At 36.9% G+C, this 23,631-nt stretch overlaps 1 protein-coding gene across 2 annotated transcripts in view; it reads right to left on the reverse strand.

The window, feature by feature from the left end:
* Bicc1 (BicC family RNA binding protein 1) overlaps positions 1-23,631 on the reverse strand; it is a 280,330-nt gene that overhangs the window by 26,280 nt on the left and 230,419 nt on the right. For both annotated transcript variants that reach the window (XM_027931424.2, XM_071611241.1), the window contains exons 4-13: positions 13,457-13,536; positions 11,364-11,522; positions 10,108-10,161; positions 9,394-9,588; positions 8,916-9,167; positions 5,590-5,721; positions 3,121-3,307; positions 1,130-1,291; positions 404-600; positions 130-262 (exon numbers count right to left, since the gene is read on the reverse strand). In XM_027931424.2, coding sequence (XP_027787225.1) covers positions 130-262; positions 404-600; positions 1,130-1,291; positions 3,121-3,307; positions 5,590-5,721; positions 8,916-9,167; positions 9,394-9,588; positions 10,108-10,161; positions 11,364-11,522; positions 13,457-13,536 — 1,551 coding nt within the window. The remainder of the gene's footprint in view (positions 1-129; positions 263-403; positions 601-1,129; positions 1,292-3,120; positions 3,308-5,589; positions 5,722-8,915; positions 9,168-9,393; positions 9,589-10,107; positions 10,162-11,363; positions 11,523-13,456; positions 13,537-23,631) is intronic.

Raw genomic sequence — 23,631 nt, forward strand, 5'->3', positions numbered from 1 at the left:
CACATAGCTAAGGTGAGTCACAGTTGGTTAGCAAAACCAACTCTAAATCACTGCACAGACTCTCCACAATCCCCTTTATCAGAGTAACAAACCAGACTGACATTCAGGAGAAAAGTTACAGCTCCTGACCTTCTGAAGGATTTGATTTGGGAGAAGCCTGGTCAGACCCAGTTGTCTGGATGGATGGATCGCCATGATTCCCACTTAGCACTTTTTCTCCAAGTGATGAAGTTGATATTGCACCATATTTTATATTTGGAGACTGAAATAATAGAAAATAATATACAGTTAAGGTCATGAATTTACAATTTAAAAATCATTTTAGGTAAAGATTAAAGCATGTTACAAGCAGCTTTTCTCTTAAAACAGTGCAGATGATACCACTGCAACAGAAGGGCATTACCTGTGCATGTCCATTTAAAGAAGCGGTGATTTTTTTGCCTTCTGTCTGCATACTGTTGATATGAACATCAACAGGAGTCAAGCCAGGAGGGGGTGATGGAGCTGTGTGCCCATAGGTGGGCACTCCAGATAATAAAATATTGGTTAATGTGGCTTGCGCGGTAGATGGGATCATAAGGTGTGGTATGGCAGAGAAACCTATGGTAACATTTCATGAAGACAGATTTTAGACAAGAAAAAAATTCATGAACTACTGCTATTTTCAGTAACAATAATTAAATATTTTTTACTGACAATTTAGAAGATAATTCTATTTTAATCTCTCTATAGATTTAACATTACTGTGAAAACATACAAGAATGTTAAAGCAACACCTTTGAGAATGTTTATTCCAAGCTCCTCTCTATACAAATGAGGAAATAAGGGAGCACAAAGCCTGTTTTCCGATCACCAGATTGTCAGCCTGGCCATGCCTTGGTCACTGCTCCCTGCACATCAAGCCCTTTTCCCTAATCTGCTTATCCCGTTTGAAAATTATATTTTATTTTTATGAAAAACTCATTGCTTTGTTGTGTTTCATTTGAACTAATTTACACATCAGGGAATTCCTGTTTTGTTGGAGTGGAGTCTGAACCATAGTTTTTCCCTACAGAAACTGAATCATTTGTAAATTAAACTGATAACACTTAAGAATACATGCCTTTGATTACACTTGTATGATACTGACCTGTGGCACTCGAAGTATTAGCAAGTGGGGGTGCCCATAACGTGGGGCTGGGCGTGCCAGAACTTGGACTTTGCAAGGGACTGACTGAGCTATTAAGAGCATTCAGGAGTGAGTTCGGGTTTGTTGAAGTGTTTAGCGATAAGGTGGTTGGCCCCAGAAGACCTGCAATAAATGAATGTAAAGTTAATACACATGAATTCAAGATTTCTCAATAAAGATAGCACCCATGTTGCCATCTGGAATGCATGTCAATATGAACTGATATTTTCTAAATACAAAATATGGGTGATGGATTTTCTTTCAAATAGCTACATGAAATATTTCTTTACACAGCTCCAACACAGAAACCGGCTAACCCACAAATAGATGCTGGCAGAAAAAGGAAGACAGATATGCCCAAACCAGGACAGCAGTCAGGGTCACTGAGCACCACCAGGGGCTTTCCATTTTTATCAGCCAGTGAGGATGAGCAAATGGGGATGCATTTTTATTTCTCTGCATACCTCACTTGTCATCTGCTTCCAAACAAATGCTTTTCAAAGCACTCATAGTTAGCAGTAACTAGGGAAAGCTTTCCTGTGGTAGAATGGGTCCACTTGGCACCTTTGTAAATAGGCAGAGAGCTATCTGAACAGTTCTTATATGTATGTCAGAACATATACATGACCATGACTTCTTTCAGTGTCATCCCAATAATGAAACCTTTCCTTAGAAAAAAATTTTTTTTGTTTTTGTTTTAAGAATTTGATACTTAAATAAATGAGGTTTTGCTTCTGTTATTTGAAATGTGTTCGAAAATAAAATATGCATTTGTGTAAGTTTCTAGGAATACATATAAAGTAGAAGTATTACAGAATGGGTATAGCCATGAATACATTTTTAAAATTCAGTAACTCTGTTCTTTGCTCACCTTTTCACTAGAGCAGGATAAATTTGGTTCCTGCTAAGTTACCTGACTGGCATTTCCTGGTTCATAGGCATTGCTATGTTATTATGACTGTTCAGGTCCCTGTGGAAGGAATAACTTTGGCAGGTGAGAGACAAAGGGGAAAAAAAAAACCTCTTTATTTTTAATAGTGTCTAAGAATGGCTCCTTGGATTCATAATCATATTATTATCAGATTACATTTTTTTAAAAGCAAAAAAAAGTATTAGAAAAATATTTTAAAGATTGCCGAGAATGTTTTTTCTGCCTCAAACCAGCACTGAATGGAATGATTTACTGGGGTTACTGTACTAGCATTTCATATAAAAGACAACTGGGAAATGTGCAAGAAAGCAGTGAACCTAGCATAACTATAATGGAGCAAATGAAGTCAGCCTGTAAGATTGCAATCCACAGATGAGGCCATAAATACCACTATGACGATTAGGTGGCTCACCCTGCTTTCTTAATGAACCAAAGCACCAACAGAGATTGTTCATTTACTTTTCTATTGCTTGCTGTAGATACAGGTCCATTTGCATCCCTTGGTGGCTAGGATCCCTTTGTGTCTGGCTTGGCAGGCCTAACTACTGTGGGTACAGCTCTGATTGCTTTCTCCTTCCACTTTCCCCACCTCTCATACAGATTTGCAATTATTTTTTCAAAAGCAAACTGGATAATCTTTATCTCTAGGGACTGATGGCAATATTACAGATGCAAGAGAGAACAAACACATAAATTATAGTGAGCCTGCTCACTTCAATCTCAATAGCATTCTTAATTTAGAAGAACAAACAGTCACTGAAAATAAAAGTCAGACCTTGATTATTTATGCCAACACAGGAAGAATCTGGGTACCACAATCCACAGATCCTACCAATAAAAAAAACAACAAAAACCCCAAAACAGTCCGATTTGAGTTTTGTTACTTTTCACCTGATCTTAGGGCCTAAAGAAGAAGAAATTAAAAACAGCATTTAAACGTAAACCCAAATGGTAGAAAGAAAGGGAACCAGATAAGCATTTCCCCAGTGACTGAGAAGCACTGTAATAATAAATTTTATACCTAGTCCAGTGAGTCCGAGGCCTGCTGAAGCTAAGATATCCAGGCTGGGACATGCCAGGCCGGCAGGGCACGATGCTGGGGATGAACTGGTTGCTATGGTAACCCCACTGCTTTCAAGTCCGAGGAGACATTTCCTTGCTTCATACATATTTAAGGCATTTCGCTCAACACTTTTCACAATCACAGACTATGAAAACACATAATGGGGGGAAAAAAAGTGACATGCAAGAAGTCTACAATGAATGGGGGAAGGGAAGGTGGAAAGTGAGTATGCTAATAATTCCAATCAGGGGATATGTTGATGCCACTTTAAAATCAACTGCAAATCCTAAACACTCATTTCTTAACTTTTGGTAAAGCTGAAAATGTTCGTTACCCTTTATTGCATGTGTCCTGTGTTCCGGGCACTGATGGAAGCTGCACAAATGTTCCAGTTCTCACCAAAACCTTATGAGGTGTGATCATTGTTCACATTCAATGTGTTAAGTGAATTGGTGAAGGTCATGGCACAGCTGCAGAGGACAGCAAGAGGACTGGAACTCCAGACCCTCTCCACAGCCTCTTCTCTTTACCTTAAAGCTCTCCCGGCTTTACCTTATCTTTACAAACCAAGTCCAACTTGTCACAACATACAGACTGCATAACCATAGTCACTTATGTCTGATATTTATAGTCGATTAGCTGACTGACCTTGAGGTACCACTCCCCCTCACTGAGCTCATGGTAAAAGAAAATTACAAATCTTTCTTCCCCTTCAATGGACTCATCTAGACAATTGGAAATGTGAACCCAAAGGGGAAAGGTTCCAACAGAGAGTAAAGAAAATTTGTGGCTAAGAAAGTAGTTAAAGCAGTAGTTGGAGTCAGGCCAGGCAGGTGAAATTAAATGGCCAGGGGATGCTGTAAGGTTTCCAAGTTCTGATTGGCAATCTATTTTTCCCTGATACCTGCCCATTTCTTCCTGAACTCCTGGAATTCTTGTGCCTGTCCATCTTTATAAGCACACGTCCTTGAATATCTCTTCAAGCCTTTACCTTTTAGTCCTGGTAGCTCTACTAATTCTAGTTAACTCATATCAGTCAAGCATAAAGCTTCACAATACATAAAATTAATGTCCTGTTATCTAAATGTCAACTCACTATATCAAGTTCACTTAGAATCAGGGCTTTTTCTCTAAAGTTTTATTTTGAAGAAGGTATGATTATTTTTCTTCAGTTGGATAATAAATATTATAGTATTTATATATACAAAATTACACAATATATATTATATACAAACAATTATACATATATGATAATGTTTACAGTTTAGAAATTAAAAACTGGAAGGCACAACCATTTGGTGTTATCTATTATAGTAAGTTAGGGAACTCAATTCAGTTCAGGAATTAAATTTTTTTTTCTAAACTTTCCATAAACTTAACACAGTTACATTTTATAAATCCTTTTATCAGGATATTTCTTTAAAATATAGAAAACCAAAGTTGATACAGCATCTCTGTATTTAGCACCCTAAATAAAACTTATTTGTTTCTGACTGTTGAAACTGCACACAGCATTCCTTCCCCTTGTTTCATAATTCCATTCTTCTAGCTCCTAGTCCAAAGGCATCTCATTGTGAATTTGCTGTGACCCTTCCAGGTGATGCTTTGCACTTTAGAAAATAATACATGCACATTCATGCAAGAACCATGTACCATTTAGTACCTGCTGTCGTGCAATTTGTGATTTTTTTTCAATCAGCATCATTTTATTTGACTTCTGGTGTAAATGTGTCTTCAGTGTGTGCAACCAGAGGTACAATGGCTGCAAGTAGGAATCAGTATTCTGAGTATGATCAGGTGGTCTCAAATTGTTCTGCAAATGGCTCTGCTAATTTTCACATTAATGTAGGAACATTGCTGTTTTCTCACATTCTCACTAGCACTTAAGTGTAACATTTTTTTCATTAAATTTTTACCCTATATGAAATTACAGAGTTTTTGCAACATCTTAGAGAAAAGGTTACAAGAAGGCTAAAGACTCTTGTTAAAGTCTTTATCAAAAAGAATGGCAAGTGTTCTTTAAATCGTTAGGGCTGGCACTGTGGCTGGCATATAATAAATGCTCTTATTTTTTAATTGCTTTGGATATGTACACGCACGTGCGCACACACACACACACACACAATCACACAGTCTTACCAACTATGGCAACTATGTAACGCTTTAAAGTTACCAGATTGCAAGCTAAGGGTTTTCTCTTTCCTTCACATGTATTTATAGAAAAATAATGGTTACAAAAAATGGACTATAAAAACCAACAAATACATAAAGAAAATAATGACCAATAATGGTGTTACAAATCAATATTGTTATCACTACGTAGATAATAACACATATGAGAGTATTAGTTCCAAGTAAATTTAAATACACACTTGTATGCAAAATAAAACTATACAGAATGACTCCCTGGATCCAGACTGAACCAACCTTGCTAGGCTGCTTTGGCTTTGGTTTAATGCTGATAAAGACATCAAGCTGTTCCATCAACTGAGCAATGAACTGTGGGTCTACTTCAATTTCTTCCTTCATATCAAACATCAGCACAAGAGGAAGACAACCCTAGAAAATATCACAATAGAATGTGTAGGAGTTAATAATTTCAAAACCTGATTATTCAACATGCCTACAAAGAATGCAATATTTTATAGATTTAAAGAATAAACCAAAGTATTAAAGCTAAATTATATATCTTCACATAGTTTGGAGGGCTAGTGTGGGAATAATGTTGAGGGGGAGGAAATTATTTTTTGGATTACAAAATTATAGACCTTAAGTTCCTGGTTTGGGCCCTGAATTTTATTTATTTATTTATTTGTTTGTTTGTTTGTTTATTTATTTATTTATTTTTACCCACTCTCCACTTTGGAAAATTCCTTCATTCTCTGACTTTAGTTTTGTTAGGGGAGGCAGAAATGAGATTCTCAGCCACATCAAGGGTACTAATCTTATGTCTTGGCTCAACAACATAAAAGTGGGGACTTTTACTGCATCCTGAAAGCTAAACAAGCACTGGCACTTAAAAGAGCCCCACATTTTGAGTCTGGCCTTGCTTGTCCTGCCTCGAAGTCTGCCCCTTTCTCCAGGCCCGGGTAGTTTGTCATTATCCCTTCAACAGATCCTTTGTTTTGGAATCTTAACTCATCAGAGGATGCTTCTTTTTTTTTTGGGGGGGGGGGGTGTTGGGGGGTGTTGGGGATTGAACTCAGGAGCACTCAACCACTGAGCCCCATCCCCAGCCCTATTTTGTATTTTATTTAGAGGCAGGGTCTCACTGAGTTGTTTAGCGCCTCACTTTTGTGGAAGCTGGCTTTAAACTTGTAATCCTCCTGCCTCAGCCTCCCAAGCTGCTGGAATCAGAGGCTTCTTTACCAACCAAGTCCTACTTGCCTTCTGCTACAGCTACTTGCCTGTCTCCTTCCTGTAGTGAACTGTAACTGCTGTTCCTCCTTCAACAGTTCCCAATTTAGCACTGCAGTTTTATTTAGACTTCTTTTCCTCTGATGCTTTCCTTCTGGCCCCTAATCTAAGGAGTTTAGGAACTATGTAACCTTTGTTTTCTGATGTGCAGGTTACCATTCAGCGCTAGCCTGCTGGTTACAGGATTTGGTACACATATACCAACAGAAGCTAATGTTAAACGTAGAGGATTAAAGAAAATTTTTACCACATGCAACTCAGAGCATTAATCTCCAGATTACATAAAGAACTCAAAATACCCAATGCCAAGTAAAACAAGTAACCCAATCAATAAATGGGCTAAGGAATTGAACAGACACTTCAAAAAAGAAGAAATACAATCCATCAACAAATATATGAAAAAAATGTTCAACATCTAGAGCAATTAGAAAAATGCAAATCAAAACTACACCGAGATTTCATCTCACTCGAGTCAGAATGGCAATTATCGAGAAAAAAATGTTGGTGAGGATGTGGGGGAAAAGTTTCACTCATACACTGCTGGTGGGACTGAAAATTGGGGCAAGCATTATGGAGATCAATATGGAGATTCCTTAGAAAACTTGGAATGGAACCACCATTTGACTCAGCTATCCCATTCCTCAATTTATACCCAAAAGACTTAAAACCAGCATACTACAGTAACATAGACACATCAATGTTCATAGCAGCTCAGTCACAATAGCCAAATTGTGGAACCAACCTAAATGCCCTTCAACAGATCAACAAAGAAAATGTGGCATATAAACAATGGAATATTACTCAGCCTTAAAGAGGAATGAAATAATGGCATTTACAGGGTAAATGGATGGAGCTGGAGAATATTATGCTAAGTGAAATAAGCCAGTCCCATAAAACCAAAGGCCAAATGTTTTCTCTGATATGCAGATGCTAATTTACAGTAAGATGGGGTTGGGGGTGGCTAGGGAAGAATAGAGGTATTTTGGATTAGGCAGAGGGGAGTAAAGAAAGGGGAGGGTGTATGGGGATAGTAAAGATAGTAGAATGAATTGGACATTATTACTCTATGTGCATATGTGACTGCATGACCAGTGTAATTCCACATCATGTACAACCAGAAGAATGAGAAGTTATCTCCATTTATGTATGATGTGTCAAAATGCATGTATAACTAATTGGAACAAATTTTAAATTTTTTGCTCATGGATAAAAGTATTTTTCAGGATGGTACTAAATAAAAAGGTAACTAAAATACAGGTGAACCTTTTTAATTTTTCCCTCTCTTCTTCCAATCTTGTGCAATCATAGGTGTAACTGAAGTATGAATGTGAATCATAACCGCACAGAATGCTTGAAAACTTTCACTGAACTAAAAAAAAAAAATCTAGAGAACTTGAAAAGAAGAAAATTTGAAGAGTAATGATAACAATTTTTAGATATGAATATGCTACCTGATGAGTAATATATTAAAAATTAGCTGATAAAACAAACTTGTACAAAAATATATTTAAAAACATAAATTTCTTAAAGTACATTATAATCCTAAGTGATTATATAACAAGTTTTCATCTGTCAGTGAAATGGCATCAACAATACAAATCTGGATTCTCTGAAAGTCTCTCAAAAATGAATTTGGCAAGTTAATAGCAGCAAAGGTCACCTAGTGCTTACTAATTCAAATATTGCTAAATGCTGGGCAATGAACAAGAGAAAACTGTGCAGATGTTAACAAGGATATTGTATTCATCCATTTTGTTACTAAACATTAACCTACATAAGAAGAGAAATACTGTAAATTACAAATCAGAAGCAGTATGAATTAATATAGCTCTGTTGTTTTTCTTCAATAAGTAACACTAAAATTCATGGCTTAAATTAATTGTATTTAATAATATCAGAAATTTATAAAATGTACAAGGGTGCCAGGTTTCCAAACATGGTGTCTTTGAGGATGAAACTTAAGTAGTATTTTTATTTTTCTGCTTCAACAGAAGAAATTTTTGTCAAGTGAAAAGGTGTACCAGAACTACATGTCACGAAATAATCATCTACCATCTATGCCATAAAACATAGTCAATTATTTCATTGTGATCTTTTCTGTGTTCAGACTAAGATAAAAATAACACTGTAAGAAAATCACCTACATAATGAAATTGAGCCTACTGAGGAGCCATGAACCTTATTCTTTAATTCCTTGTACCAAGAAACTATTCTATTTGACCAGCCTTCCAAAGTGCTTTCTTAAACATCAAATTAGCAGAGTAAGTAGTACAACAACAAACCTGTATCCAAAGAAGTTAAATAAAAAATTACAACACTAATTTCAGGAACCTTACCATGAGATATTGCCTTGCAAGACAAACAGACTCAATGGTGCCCTGGAGGTAGACGGTGGATTTCTTCTGTGGATTACTGGGATCAGGAAAGTGGATTTGAGCACCCGTTCTCTGCATGATATGTTTGATGTTGCTCCCATTTCGACCCATCATAAAGAGATGATGTTGGGCTGCAATGTCTAATTGCGTGCTCACAGGAATAGCGGATGCTAAGCTCCCAGCAAGATGTTCTAACAGCATGGCAGTTCCTTCCTGGTAGAAAGGATGGGAGGGAAAATATCATATAAAGCATAGCTGCCCACGTGTAAGATAAGAGCCTACTGCACTTCTATCAGCTATGGAAAAATATAGCACATTCTATAAATCCAAATGTAACACAAAGGAAAATTCTGGAAAACAAATTAGTCTTATATCCTTTAAAAATAAAACTTGCATGATTTATAATTTTATAATAATGGGAATAATCTAAGTAATTTACCTTCACAGCACTAGTGTTATTCTGAGACCCTCGTACTATGACAGTAGCACCATACATTCGGGAACGCTGTTTAAATGATACTGATATGTTGTACGTTTGTGATATGTGCTGAATAGAGGGGGAATTAGGATCGGGAACTGGTTGAAGAATTCCAGCAATTGGTAACTCAAACATCAGCACCAAAGGAAGCAGCTCCTAAAACAAAATTATGAGAACCCAAAGCAGACAGTTAAAGCATTATGATTCAGTTGTTCTTTTCTGAAGATGGATTTAAAAACATAAATTGCTTTGATGGTAGACATAAGCTTAGGTTGACTATATACAATATTTTAAACGGAAGAAACCTTTTATGAAACCTTAGAGCTTGTGACTCACATTAACTGTGGCATTTTTCTTCAAGCCTCTATAGGACCATTGAAAAATCATAAGGGAAACTGAGTCAGATGAATTCAAAACATCTCGGAGAAACATTTTCAATAGAAAACTGTTTATGAGTTAACATAGAACTTCATTTTTAAAATACTGATAATAAAATATCTACAGTAAAAAATAAGGTAGTGGATGCCATAAAGCACATGAAAACAACTATTGCCACTATTGCCTACTTAGAAAATATGATTTGGTTATAAAATGGTAAAGTCTGATATTTTAAAGCCTTATAATGCAACTGTTGCTGACATGGATTTACGATATGAAAGAGTAATATATAGTTACCCGAATTCTAACTCTGGCAGATTCTACTCCTGCTGGTTGTCCTGCTATAGATACCTGCAAAAGAAAAAATACAGTTTAATGTATTTTAATCAAACTCACGTCTGCTCTTCTAGTTATCACATCTTGTTACTCAAAGTGTAATCCAGGGACAAAGAGAATTAACATTAGTTGGGAGCTCATTAAAAATAACAGATTTCAGGCCCCAACCCAGATCTGCTTAACCAGAATTTGCATTTTAATGAGATCTCAGATGATGTATGTCAACTGATCTATATCATCCCTTGGACTTACCTACAGCTTCATAGCCCCCATGAGGCCATCTTTATAATTATTCTTGCCCATGGCATCTTTCTCCCTCTTGTTTAAACTCTTTGCATATCAGATATGGCTGGACTAAGTTCTCAACATTTGAACTTCTCCCATACCAGCTGGTAAATAATCGCTGGTCCAATACAATTCTTCCAGCTTTACCCTGGGATGCCTGAGCCTTCCCATGATCCATCAACTAAAGCATTAGTCTCACACTGGGGTGAGAGTACAGGAGCTCCACAACCCAGCTCTAAGGGCTGATGGCCATGCCATAGCAGCTGTTAGATAATTTGAATGATACACTTGCCTTTTATCATGGCTTTCGATTATCTAGTACCTTATGCATACATTCATTGTTGCCATCAGTGCTTACAGTTTCTAGTCTTGTAATTAGCTTAGAAAAGATAATGCTTCCATATAACACAATTTACACTACCTGTTCTTTGGGTATTGAAAATGCTCACATATGAACAGGTGAGTTCCAAACAGAAGAATCACAAAAAGTATATATGAATTTGATAGATAATGATTCGGCCAGTGTTCATAAATGAAGCACTCATGCACTCTCTCTCAGAAGGTGATGTGAGTAGCCCTGAAGACCCACTTCTGGGTTTTTACAGAGAATGGATAGGTCCTGGACTAGGCAAACTTCTACACCTTCTCCTGACTGATAGGCTCTCTCAGCCTTTTCTTAGGGGCTCTATTTTATGACCATCAAATCTTTCTCTGATTCTACAGTCATTTAGAGATCAAGAGTTTAGGATCTACCTACGATTCATCCTCCAAAAGACACAGCACCTTCAGTCTCTTTGCAGGGGTTCTACAATCTATATTGCACATCATCTACATGGTTACATCTTTTGCTCTCATTTCTCAAAAAGGATATGCATACTGAAAATGAAGGCTGTAATTCATTCCATAAACGTTCACGTGGGAAGACGAATCACCTGGTTGCTTTTCTCTGCTTGGTTATTCCTGTTGGAATCTGGAAAGTGGATGTGACACCCTGTTTCTTCCATCACTTTTTTGATATTGTTGCCACCTTTGCCAATCACGTGTGAGTGCTCTGTATGTGAAACATCCATCTTCAATGTGACCCGATTGCTCTACATGGAAACAATGTATTATTTCTTGATGCATGAAAAAGGAAGGAACAACTACTCTCTAAACACTGTCTTTTTTTTGGGGGGGGGGGGATGTACCAGGGATTTGATGCTTTTGGTATTAACAAAAGTGACTTAGTACAGATCCCTTAATAAAATCATGTCAATCTAAAATGCTCAATCCATCAATTTCTCTTTGGCTAATTAAGAAAAATTTTCATTTTTAGACAAATTTGTCAGAATAGACAGATACATACTTTACCAAGATTTTTTTTTTTGGGGAAATAGACATAAAGTCAGCTACAATTAGAGATAAATTACTCATTTGTTCTTCAAAGACATTATTCATGAAACATTTAATTCAGATAACTAAAAATAGATGAAAACATAATTACAAGATTAAAGATATGCATGTTAGAGGAATATAAAACCAAGAGAACAAAAAAACTAGAAATAAACTGTGAGTAATAATTTTGTTTTCACAACTTCTATGTTGCTGTATGCTGAACTTTGTAAAATATATTCCTCTTCCTAGAGGGAAGAAAGGAGAGGAAGAAATCATAAAGCATAGACCTGTGGCAGCAAACTGGTTTAAGTAAATGAACACTGAGTAGATTGATTATATTAAAACAAAATGTAAAATTCCAGGATATGAAGAATAAATACACAGTGGTCATACTGAAATTAATATACTTAATTTGGGGTAGGTGGATGTTGTAAAACTATAAAAACCAACATGAAACCCATTTGTATTTATAAAACTATTGCTGAACAGTCCTTAATAAGAAGTCTAATAAGACATTAAAAATATTGGTAATTTTCAATCTATATCCATTAATTATTTTGATTTTTAAACTTAATTCTTTTAGCTTAACCTTTGAAACACAGTAAAATATCCCACTTTTTGGGAGACTATTCTAAAATATTTAGTAATTACAAGGTAGATAATTCTTAAAAGTATTTTTTTTTAATGGGAGAACAAAAGAAAGAAGAAAAACAGGTCAGAGACCACACAAATGAAATACCAAGTGGCAAAAAAAAAAAAAAAAAAAAAAATCTGTGGTAAACAATCAGCAGCCTGGATACAAATCCCACCTCTCCACTTAGCAGTTTGGGGATTTTGTGCAAACCACTATCTCTGTGCTAAGTTAGTTATAAAACCGAAACTAATATTTGTAAAATATATAAAGTGCTTAGTGAAGTACCTGACATGTAATGTGCTGAGTACAAATGTTCATGTGTTTAAATATCCTGGTTACCTCTCTATATGCATCTTGCAGGAGAAAGAAAACACACCTGCACAAGCGCAGGCATCAAATTTCATGCTATCACACTAAATACACAGCTATACAAAGAAGATTCATTGTGATTTCCTAGTGGAATGGTAAAGGCCAAGATGCTACTCCTGTAATATTTTTCTTTCTTTATGGGGAATGAATGGGGACTGAACCCATGGGTGCTTTATTACTGAACTACATTCCAGCACTTTTTGTTTTTTATTTTAAGATAGGGTCTAAGTTGCCAAGGCTGGCCTTGAACTTCTGGTCCTCCTGCCTCAGCTTCCCAAGTCACTGTGATAACAGGTGTGGTCCACCTCTCCCAGCTACCTACAATGTATATTGTACACTATATTAACCAGCATCAATGTCTCTTTCTAAAGATGGTACGTACATATGCACACACATACACCGATCCACATACATAAGTGTGTGTGTATGTTATGGGTATTTATAAATGTTATTCAATTGCCCAGCATGGTGAACCTATTCAAATATTAAACAGAATTTTATATCCACTGTAGAATCACATGTGTTTATTTTAAAACCCACCATTCCTTTCTCCTGGTTTTCTTCTCCACATGGTTCTTTCATAACGGCATGAAGCAGCCCTTGCAGAGACAAGGTTCTGACATCTGAGTGTCCTTAATATTCACTTACTTTTGTGTCTAAGACAGACATGATCATTTCCTTGGCTTCTTTAACATCTTCTTTCTTTCCAGAAACCTTAATATGGGGATCTATAAGAAACCAGAAACAAAGGCTCATGGGAAATTCTCCAACTTTCCCAAACTCTGTATTGAAATTGTTACAACATAAAAAATGAGATTTTACAATATTTGCTTCACTATAAAAGTGTTATCACTGTAATACAAATGAGCACATGGAAAATGCACAAATTGTGCATTTAATCTGTGGCTTTTTGCCTTCTGAAAACTGGCTAGGCCATTTAATTTAATTTTCTTTTTTGAAAAGTAAGTATATAACTGCAAAGGAAATTTCATAATTATTTTTAAGAAAATGAGTCACTTATAAATTTAGCTTGTTAATTGAGCTCTTGCTACATTAAGGGTTTGAATAAATTTCTTGAATCCATACCACACCTTTGTTAGTTAAAAAAAAAAAAAAAAAACAACCTAAGGCATGCAGTGATTTAGTAAATTGCCCCAGAGAACCCCTCACTCAGAGACTTGGTCGTTAAAATATCTTCCAACTCTGGATCCACACTTTTAAACTATGTGCCAATTTAGAAGACATCCTCAGAGTTAGGGTTAACAGAGGTGGGGGGAGACCTTAATTTTCATTAAAAAAAATATTTACCACTTATCCAGAATTCTTACCAAGTGACTAATATTTGCTGTGTCTATTCTTTATTAGTGAATTTTATATAGGAAAGCATTCACTCATTTGATGAATGTTTTCTAAATATCTATCCTGCACCAGGCACTGCTCCGGGCACCAGGAAATATATCGGGGAAGAAAAAGATCGCTATCAACGTAGAGAACTTGAGGCACCTTGTGAAAGAAGTAAAAAACAAACAAAAAAACCCAAATACATTCTTTAATATATTAAAATATAAATTATAAAAAAAGAGGTGGGGTGAGGAAAGCAAGATAAAGGGATCAGGAGTACCAGCTATGGGAAGGGGAGAGGAGCGTTCAGGACTCAGAAATAAGATCTGAGTAAAGTCATAAAGGAGGTGAGACAGTTGGGGCAGCTGGAATTTTCCAGGCAGAAGGAGACAAAAGCCCCAGTACAGAGATGTGCTCTTTAATTCTCTAACTAGGTTTTCAAGTCCTTGAGAAATCTGGGTGTTCTGTTACCTTATAGGTCAGCCTGATGCAGACCAAGGCCATTCTGAGGCAAGCAGAAAGTTCTCTACTTAATAGTGTCAGTGATAAAGCTCAATAACAGAAAATTTATTGTAACTATCAACATCATTGACAACCTAACCCTCTTGATGCCTACAACATACCGACTTCTTTGCTAAGTCCTTTATGTCCTGTACTCAGTGAATGTTTACTGAGTACCTTTCAGAATTAACACACAGTTCTGCCTGAGTCCTTTAATTCTTCTAAAGCATTAATTTTCTAGGATAAGGAACCAGAATCATTAGGTGGGGATTCTAACTACACAACACATATTTCCCCTGTATTGTGATCTCCCTATCCCAGTCCACAGAAAAATCAATGTCAGGCTAAGCCCACCATACTTTTTTTTTTTTTTTTTTTTGGGGGGGGGGGTGGGGGCAGGTACTGGGAACTGAACTCAGGGGCACTTAGCCACTGAGCCACATCCCCAGCTCTATTTTCTATTCTATTTAGAGACAAGGTCTTACTGAGTTGCTTAGCATCTCACTTTTGCTGAGGTTGGCTTTGGACTCACTGTCTTTCTGCCTCAGCCTCCTGAGCTGCTGGGAAAAGCCCACCATATTCTTAAGGTGCAATCGGGCAATGAGAAAGAAGGAAGGGGAAGGGAAGAACATTACTTACAGCTAATGGGTTATTCTTAGGGTCAAGATGGTGAAATCATAGTTAAGAGCAGTGCCCCATGAAGCTTCAGAGTTCAGGAATGTTCTGGCCTTTTAGGGATACATCCCAGCAGCTGTGCTTGCATCGGCACCATCATCTCCAGCCCCTGCCCACTCCCTGGACTGTGTCTCCTGATGGTTGCTCTTGGCCTAGGTACCACTCTTTATCCTGTTTTTAAATCCCTCCTCTGACATCTGCCCTGTCCCAGGGATATCATGATGATTAAAGATCTTAACACTGTTCAAAACTTTCTAAAATGTTTAAATATAAGGTGTTATAAATAAAGGAACCTAAAAATAGGGCACAACGGATGGCCAACCACCACAAGTTAGAAGAGAACCTGTAATATGACCTCTTATTCACAATGCTTGTCCCCTCCTGCATCCTAACAAGGACAGGCTGGCCTTCTCTCTATAATATGATGGATACTTTTTCCCTACGTCCACAATTCTTATGATGTTCATTGTAATTCCTCCAGGCAATATTTATATAAAAAGTTATCTGCATTCAAAATGATGAACCTCAACTTGGGTCTGCTTTTCTTTTTTTCCCCTACATTTTAATTTATTTAATTTTGTTTTCTTTTATTTATTGGTTCTTTTAATTATATATAACAATAGGATTCATTTTGACATAATTATAAAAACACGTAATATAATTTATTCTAATTCAGTCCCCAGTACTTCCCCTTTCCTTCCCCTCTTGGCTCCCTTCTATTCTTCTGATCTTTCTATTTACTTATAGCTTTTTTTTTTTTTTTGGTGTCTTGTGAATGTATATGATGCTGAGGTTCACTATGGTATATTCATATATGTACAAAGGAAAGATAGGTCAGATTAATTTCGCTGTCTTTTCCTATCGCATCCCTCCTCCCTTCCCTTCATTCTCTTTTGTCTACTCCACTGATGATGATGATGATTCTTCTTTTTTGTTTTTCCAAATCCAACACCCTTATTTTGGATTAGCTTTCACATATCAGAGAAAACATTAGACCTTTGACTTTTGGGGACTGGTTTATTTTACTTAGGATGATAATTTCCAGTTCCATCAATTTATCAGCAAATGCTATAGAGTCATTCCTTATGTCTTAGTAATATTCCACTGAGTATGTATATATACATTTTATTTATCCTTTCATCTACTGAAGGGCACCTAGATTGGCTCTGTAGCTTGGCTACTGTCAATTGTGCAGGTATAAACATTGATGTGGCTGTGTCACTACAGTATGCCGATTTTAAAACCCTTGAATATAAATGGAGGACTGGGATAGGTCATAAGATGGTTCCATTCCTGTTTTTTTCAGGAATCTCTATACTGCTTTCCAGAGTGGTTGCACCAATTTGCCGTCCCAAGAACAATTTTGAGTGTATCTGTTATGGTTTGGATATGATATGCCTCCCAAAAACTCAAGTACAAGACAACACAAGGAGGTCTAGAGAAGAAATTATTGGGTTATGAGAACCTTGACCCAATCAGTGAATGAATCCCCTGATGGGATTAACTGAGTGGTAACTAAAGGTAGGTAGGGTATGGCTGGAGAAGGTGGATCATTTTGGGCCCACCTTTGGGGTATATATTTGGTTTTTGGTGAGTGGAGTCTCTCTCTCTGCTTCAAGATCATCATGTGATCTGCTTCCCTCTGCCATACTTTTTGCCATGATATCCTGCCTCATCTTGAGCCCCAAAGAATGGAGCCAGTTCTCTATGAACTGAGACCTCTGAAATCGTGAAACCCTAAAAAAAGTTTTCTTCCTCTAAAATATTTCTTTCCCAGTCTTTTAGTCACAGCAGCAAGAAAAGCTGACTAAAACAGTACTCTTTTCCCCACATCCTTTCCAACATTTATTATTACTTTTATTCTTGATAACTGCCATTATGACTGGAGTGAGATAAAATCTCAGTGCAGTTTTAATTTACAGTTCCATAATTGCTAGATATTTTGAACATTTTTTCATATATCTGTTGAGCATTCATATTTCTTCTTTTCAGAAGTTATCTGTTTAGCTCCTTTGCCCATTTATTGATTGGGTGATTTGGGGATTTTTGGTGTTAAGGTTTTTGAGTTCTTTTATATCCTGGAGATTAATGCCCTATCTGAGAAACAGGTGAGAAAGATTTTCTCACATTCTGTAGGCTCTCTGTTCACACTTTTGATTGGTTCCTTTGCTGTGAAGAAGCTTTTTAATTTAATGCCATCCCATTTATTAACTTTTGATTTTACTTCTTATGCTTTAGAAATCTTGTTAAGGAAGTTGGTTCCTGTGCTGACATGTTGGAGTGTTGGGCCTACATTTTTCTTCTAGCAGCTGCAGGGTCTCTGGTCTAATGCCTGGGTCTTTGGTCCACTTTGAGTTTTGTGCAGGGTAGAGATAAGGGTGAAGTTTCATTCTACAACATATGAATTTCCAATTTTTCGATCTTGGGGTTTGCATTTCTGCTGGCTGACACTGATACTAATCCACCCTGAAAATGCATTAATATAGCACTGGTCTGAGGTGAGCCCAGTGCTTCTCAAACCTGGCCTGCACATCACACTTGCCTTAGCACCTGCTGAAATACGTGGTTTCCCAAGATATTCTTAACCAAGAATATGAAACTGGAGATTAAATCATATGAGAATTTTTTAACTGTAATCTCTATGTACTGTCCCAATACACATGACAAAATGCTTCTATATAAGTATTTTTCTCTCTCACACACACACACAATAAAGGGTAAGTTGTGATTGGCATGATAACCTGTAAACCTCCTATTTTACAGGTTAGATAATCACATTAAAATTCCTATGTACCAGGAAGCCTTAGATCCCAGTTTAAGAAAAAATCTGTTTATCACCTCTGCATCAACTGAACAATAAACGGATAAAAAGCAAAAGCCTTGACAGAATGGACTTTATTTTAAAGTAAAAGAGCACCATCTAGTGACCAAGAAATAAATTACCAATGAACACAAAGACAAGCACTTGTGTACACACATCAGTCACCAACACTTAACACCAAACTGTCTCCAGGAACTGAATCAGGGGGAGTGGGAGGTGGGGCTGGGAAGTGGTATTTAAAATTATCAAGTGTAATAAGGGCAGAGAAAAATAAATATGATGTATTAGATAAACGTATTTGATGGCTAATATAGCTAATAGTGCTGTATTTTTCATTGTTTCACCCTTGCTTAAAAGATATATAAGATATATATATCTTATATATATATGTATACATATATATATATACATATATGTATATTCCAAGTTTATCTTGCCCCAAATTAATTACTTTTAAGGATAACTCAAATTTAAGCATGAAAATATTGAGACACTTCCTCTAAAAATAATATTAGTTACTTTAACTAACCCTCAAGCTCCATGAACACAGGGATTGATCATATCTTACTCATTTCTGTAGTAGCCACAGGGTCAAACAAGTAGCAATTACTCCATACACTGCTGCTGAATACACTGATGGCTCCCACATTGTAGGAAATGGCTAATGGCAGAGGAAGGAGATGAAGATTTAGAGGAAGAGTTTAAATCTCATATCCAAGTTGACCATTCGACCTTTTATTCTCCAAATAATTATTACTTCAGATATTCTGACCTTAGTACCTAAATAAAAACACGGGAAGTGTCAGCTATTCTTCCAGATTTTTGGTTTTTAGATTCCTGTTCCAGCCATCTGCTCACCTCCCTCTGGTGTCTTCCCCACTGGAAGTGAGCAGGACCAGACAGTAATCCCACCTTCACTAAGTTAACTGGCAGCTGCCATGGACATGCATATGAAATGGATATTTTATATATGAATACTGTGAAAGAAAAAAGCTACTCAGCCTTTTTGTACAGTTAAACCTTTTTTTTCCCCCAAAGGGTTCTCATGACTTCCATCTGGAAATTCATAAGGATTTGATAAAGCAACAATTATTTTCATAGAACAACTGCTAAAATCATATTTTCAATAAAAATAAATATTTAAAAGAGCGGGGATGTTTTTATGAACTTAAGTGAAGCTTAATTATGTTTTTAAAAAGATTGTCTCTTGGTACTCTGGTTTCTACTCCAGTTTTCCATTCTTGGAGGCTTTCCCATCCCAAGAAACATTGGTGAATATTTTATTGCCTTTTCCTTCTCTCCTCAAACCTGAGTAAGCCTCCTTCCACTTCATTCCTATCTCACAGGAAAACCTACAGAAAATACTTATGTCAGCCATTTGCGATTATTGCACTATGGGAAGTAACAATACTACTGACATATAATGAATTTAAGCCATCAATCTTTCACCAGCAATCTGTTTCTGCTACTTTCCTGGGTCCACGATTGAATGCTTCTGAGTGAAAGATTCAAACCCCCCAATTCAGTCTTTCATTCTCAGCCTGTTCCTAGAGAAAGCAGCAGAAAATCCCTTGAGTCAGACTCCCTCTCCTTCCACTCACAATACCCTGAAATAAAATCATCCTATCAGAGTTGCACTTTTTTTTTTTTAATGGGAAAATGCCCCATATCATGGCCTGAAATCAGAAAGGCTTTGGTACATTTATGCACATAAACAAACTATCAAACAAGTCCTGAATCCACAAAGAAAAGATCAGCAGGCAGAATTCCCTTTCCCTGACCCTAGAGCTCCTTTCACTTTTGTTTCAAGTGTAATTTCTTCCTGAAGAGCTTGAGCCTCCACAGCCACTGGAGACACTGACTGAGCACCAGGTCTATCAGGAGTGGTCAGTGTGGATAAGCAGAAGGCAGCAGCTCCAGCTTCCTCTGAAATTCACTGCCACCAACAACCACAGGTAATTCCAAAAGAGTAACAGCCAGTTTGTTTGTTTGTTTAAATCAGGTTTGGAACTGGAAAGGTTTTAAATTTTCTTCCTTCAGATTTCGGAATATCTGTATATGTACAATGAGATATCCTGGATATGGGATCCAAGTCTAAACACAAAATTGATTTGTTTCATATATTCTTTATACACATGGCCTGAAGTTAATTTTCTATACTTTTTAAAAGATGCCTGTGCTTTTTAACTGGTTCCTTTTAGTTATACATAACATTAGGATTCACTTTGTAATAATTGTATAGAATATAATTTGTTCTAATTCAGCCCCCAGTATTTCCCCTTTCCCTCCTCTCCTCCCTCCCCCTATTCCCTTCCCTCTACTCTACTAATCTTTCTGCTATTTACCTACCTACAAGTTTGTTTGGTTTTTTTGTTTTGTTTTTAGTGACTTGTGTTTTGACTACAACAGTCCCATGAGGTCAGGTGTGCAATTTCTTACTTGTGGAAAGTCATGTTATTACTCAAAAAGTTTGGGATTTTGGAGCATTTTGGATTTCAGATTTTTGGATTATGAATGCTCAACCTGTATAAGCAAGACTATGGCCCTAGGTTTAGAATTTCTGCCAAATACTCAATTATATCAAGTCTCAGGAAAAGCCTCAGATATTCTGAGGACACTGGCTGACATGGAATAACACAGGGAAAAGTCAAGAATGCCATATACCTAACACACACGCACTAACATTTAATGACTGACTCTGCAGCTGGCTGAAGATTCCCTTCGTATTGTGGTAGAAATATATGGACTCCACACAGTCAATCCCCAAGTTAGCCATTAAAAAGCCCAGTCATGGGCTGGGGCAGGAGCTCAGTGGTAGAGCACTTGCCTGGCATGTGTGAGGCACTGGGCTCAATTCTCAGTACTACATATAAATACATAAATAAAATAAATGTCTATTAACAACTAAAAAAATATTTTTTTAAAAAGTGCAAAAAAAAAAGCTCTGTCACTTTGAAAAGACAATCTCTGGAGTATTGTTTATTTTTCAAAAATATGGAGATTTGATCAGATCATTGCTAAACTTCTTTAAAAATCTAAATTTCTTTGGTATAAAAACAGTACTAGAAGGCTCTCTAGTCTGATAAACTTCATTTTACAGTTTTGGGGAGTTTCATGACACTAAATATCTAAATGTCTCCAAGAACCATAAGCTATGAGTGATCAACACAACATAGTGCTCTTCTGCTCCTGGATAGACAAAGAGCAGCCTCAAATGTTGGTGACAGATGACAACCAGCTTCAGAGATGGTGGCTTGACCTTTCCTTCTGTTTTGCACAAAGAGTGTATAATTTTGTATCAAAGTCACAGCTCAGATTTTTTTTCGGGGGGAGCACTAGGGATTGAACCCCGGAGTGCTTTACCACCAAGCCACAACCCTATCCCTTTTTGTTTTATTTTGAGACAGGGTCTCATTAAGTTGCTTAGGACCTCATTCAGTTGCTGAGGCTGGCTTTGAACTTGCAATTCTCCTGCCTCAGCCTCCTGGGATTATAATTGTCCACAGCTCAGAACGTGATGCCATCTACTATGTCTGCTGTTTTGATCACTTTTCCTTTTGGTTGGCAAGTTGCTTGGCAAGTTGCTTTAGTGATCAGGAAATGTGAATTCAAGTCATGGGCAACTAGCCACCCCCCACCCCCATATTTTACTGTGCAAAAAGTAGGTTTCCCTGTCTCTTGAGAAACACTTTCCTTTTTAAACAAAAACTGACATAGGTCAAACAACATACAAATATCACATTTTTTACATGAAGATATATACTATATCAAGAGATGGAGAAAACTTTGATAGATTAAACCTGACTGGAAGTGATTTTAGAAGAATGAAACAGAACAACAGGATGCCAAAGTATTTTCAATTTATTGTGGAGCCAGTATTACAGATTCCACATTTTTTCCAGGAATAATATTTGACAAGAATTCTAAAATTAAAAAAAATAAGATTAAGAATATATAACTAGAGGGGGTAGAAGTGGAAGAGCTCAAGTTATATGTACTTTAAGGCAAAATGCTGGCAAGTAGCTAGAACATGTTAGATGGTACAACTGGGATTTCTACTGTAGGCCTTCCTTACACCAACTATGGTAAGGCAGAGAATCACCCTTGTTTACCTTGTCGTGGAACAGAAAATAATTATCTATTCAACAGTCAACTAAGAAAGAAGGGGAATAGATGCAAACTGTAAAGAAAAGAATATATTTTACATTCCAAAACCTAGTTTTCATAAGAATAATGTTCCCACTGGACTCCACAATCAATCTAAACATCATGAGGCCCTATGACAACCTCTATCAAAATTTCACTTGACAGAATGAAACTTAATACTCACTAGAGAAAGTGTGTTCTTGACATGATAAAGAGGCGAGTAAATCAAAAGAAAGAAAGCATGGTAGGCTTCTCAAGACATTTTTCAGCTCCATTTTTTGTGGTCATGACTGAAGATGAAGGAATCTCATATTACCGCATTGACTACTTCAGGTAGGTTCTATCTGAATACAAAGAAAGAATGGGAGGTACATTTAGGTACCAAGACGGAGCCCACTCTTCATCAGCTGGTTAGGAAAGAGCTACCAGCCTGTGAAAACCCAAAGGTAGCTGGAAAATAAATGAAGCCGTTTTGCTGATGAACGACCAGCTTTCCAATATAATCAGCAACAAAACAGTTCAAATGTTAATGATGTAATCTACTTAAAACAGTTCTCCTCTGATATTTCAACTTTAGGAGGAAATAAGACATAAAGGAGGGACCAGGTAAATTGCACACATGCTTCTTCTCTGTTAAAATTCCTATGTGACTTATCAAAGTTGTTTAATCAGAAACAGAGTTATGGAAACTCAGCAAAAACCTAGAAATAATCTCAGAAAAGAACAACGAAAAGCAAACAAAATATGAAGCAAAATCAAGGCAAACCAGATGAAATAATCAAGAACAGATGTATTTAAGGAGTCTGAGAATTAAAAAAGGATAAACCACCTTATCTTATAAACCACTTTATCTTACATAGTATAAACTAAACTCGAAGTATAACCTCAGAGTTGTTGTTCAGGTAGAAGAAGGGCATTCACAAATTCAAAGCACAAGATAAACCTAGCTTCGGAACATGGAGTATGGAAAAAGAAAGTGAAAAACACAAAGCCTAACTCAATTAGCTTCCTGCAGTCTTTTGGCATCTAAGTTCTATATTCCGGAGATAAGGAAGAGGATTCTGGGGAGGAGGAGTAGAAACTAAGTGCCAGGAGGAATCATCTGAGTGATGTGTATATAACAATTCTACAGAAAGCCAGGTAGTGCTAGGTCACTACAGGGAGGATGTCACGCATGTCCATTCTAGGGATGGACAACTTTTTGTAACCATGCCATGAAGCCCAAGTAATGCCACAGTGATGCAGGACCCAGGACAAGGGGGGATACAGGAAAGAGAGCTGACCCGAACATTGGCTTTCTGGAATGGCAATGGAATCCCAGTCCTGATAATGGTCCTTT

The sequence above is a fragment of the Marmota flaviventris genome, chromosome 4 (assembly GCF_047511675.1).
Source record: "Marmota flaviventris isolate mMarFla1 chromosome 4, mMarFla1.hap1, whole genome shotgun sequence".
NCBI lineage: Eukaryota > Metazoa > Chordata > Mammalia > Rodentia > Sciuridae > Marmota > Marmota flaviventris.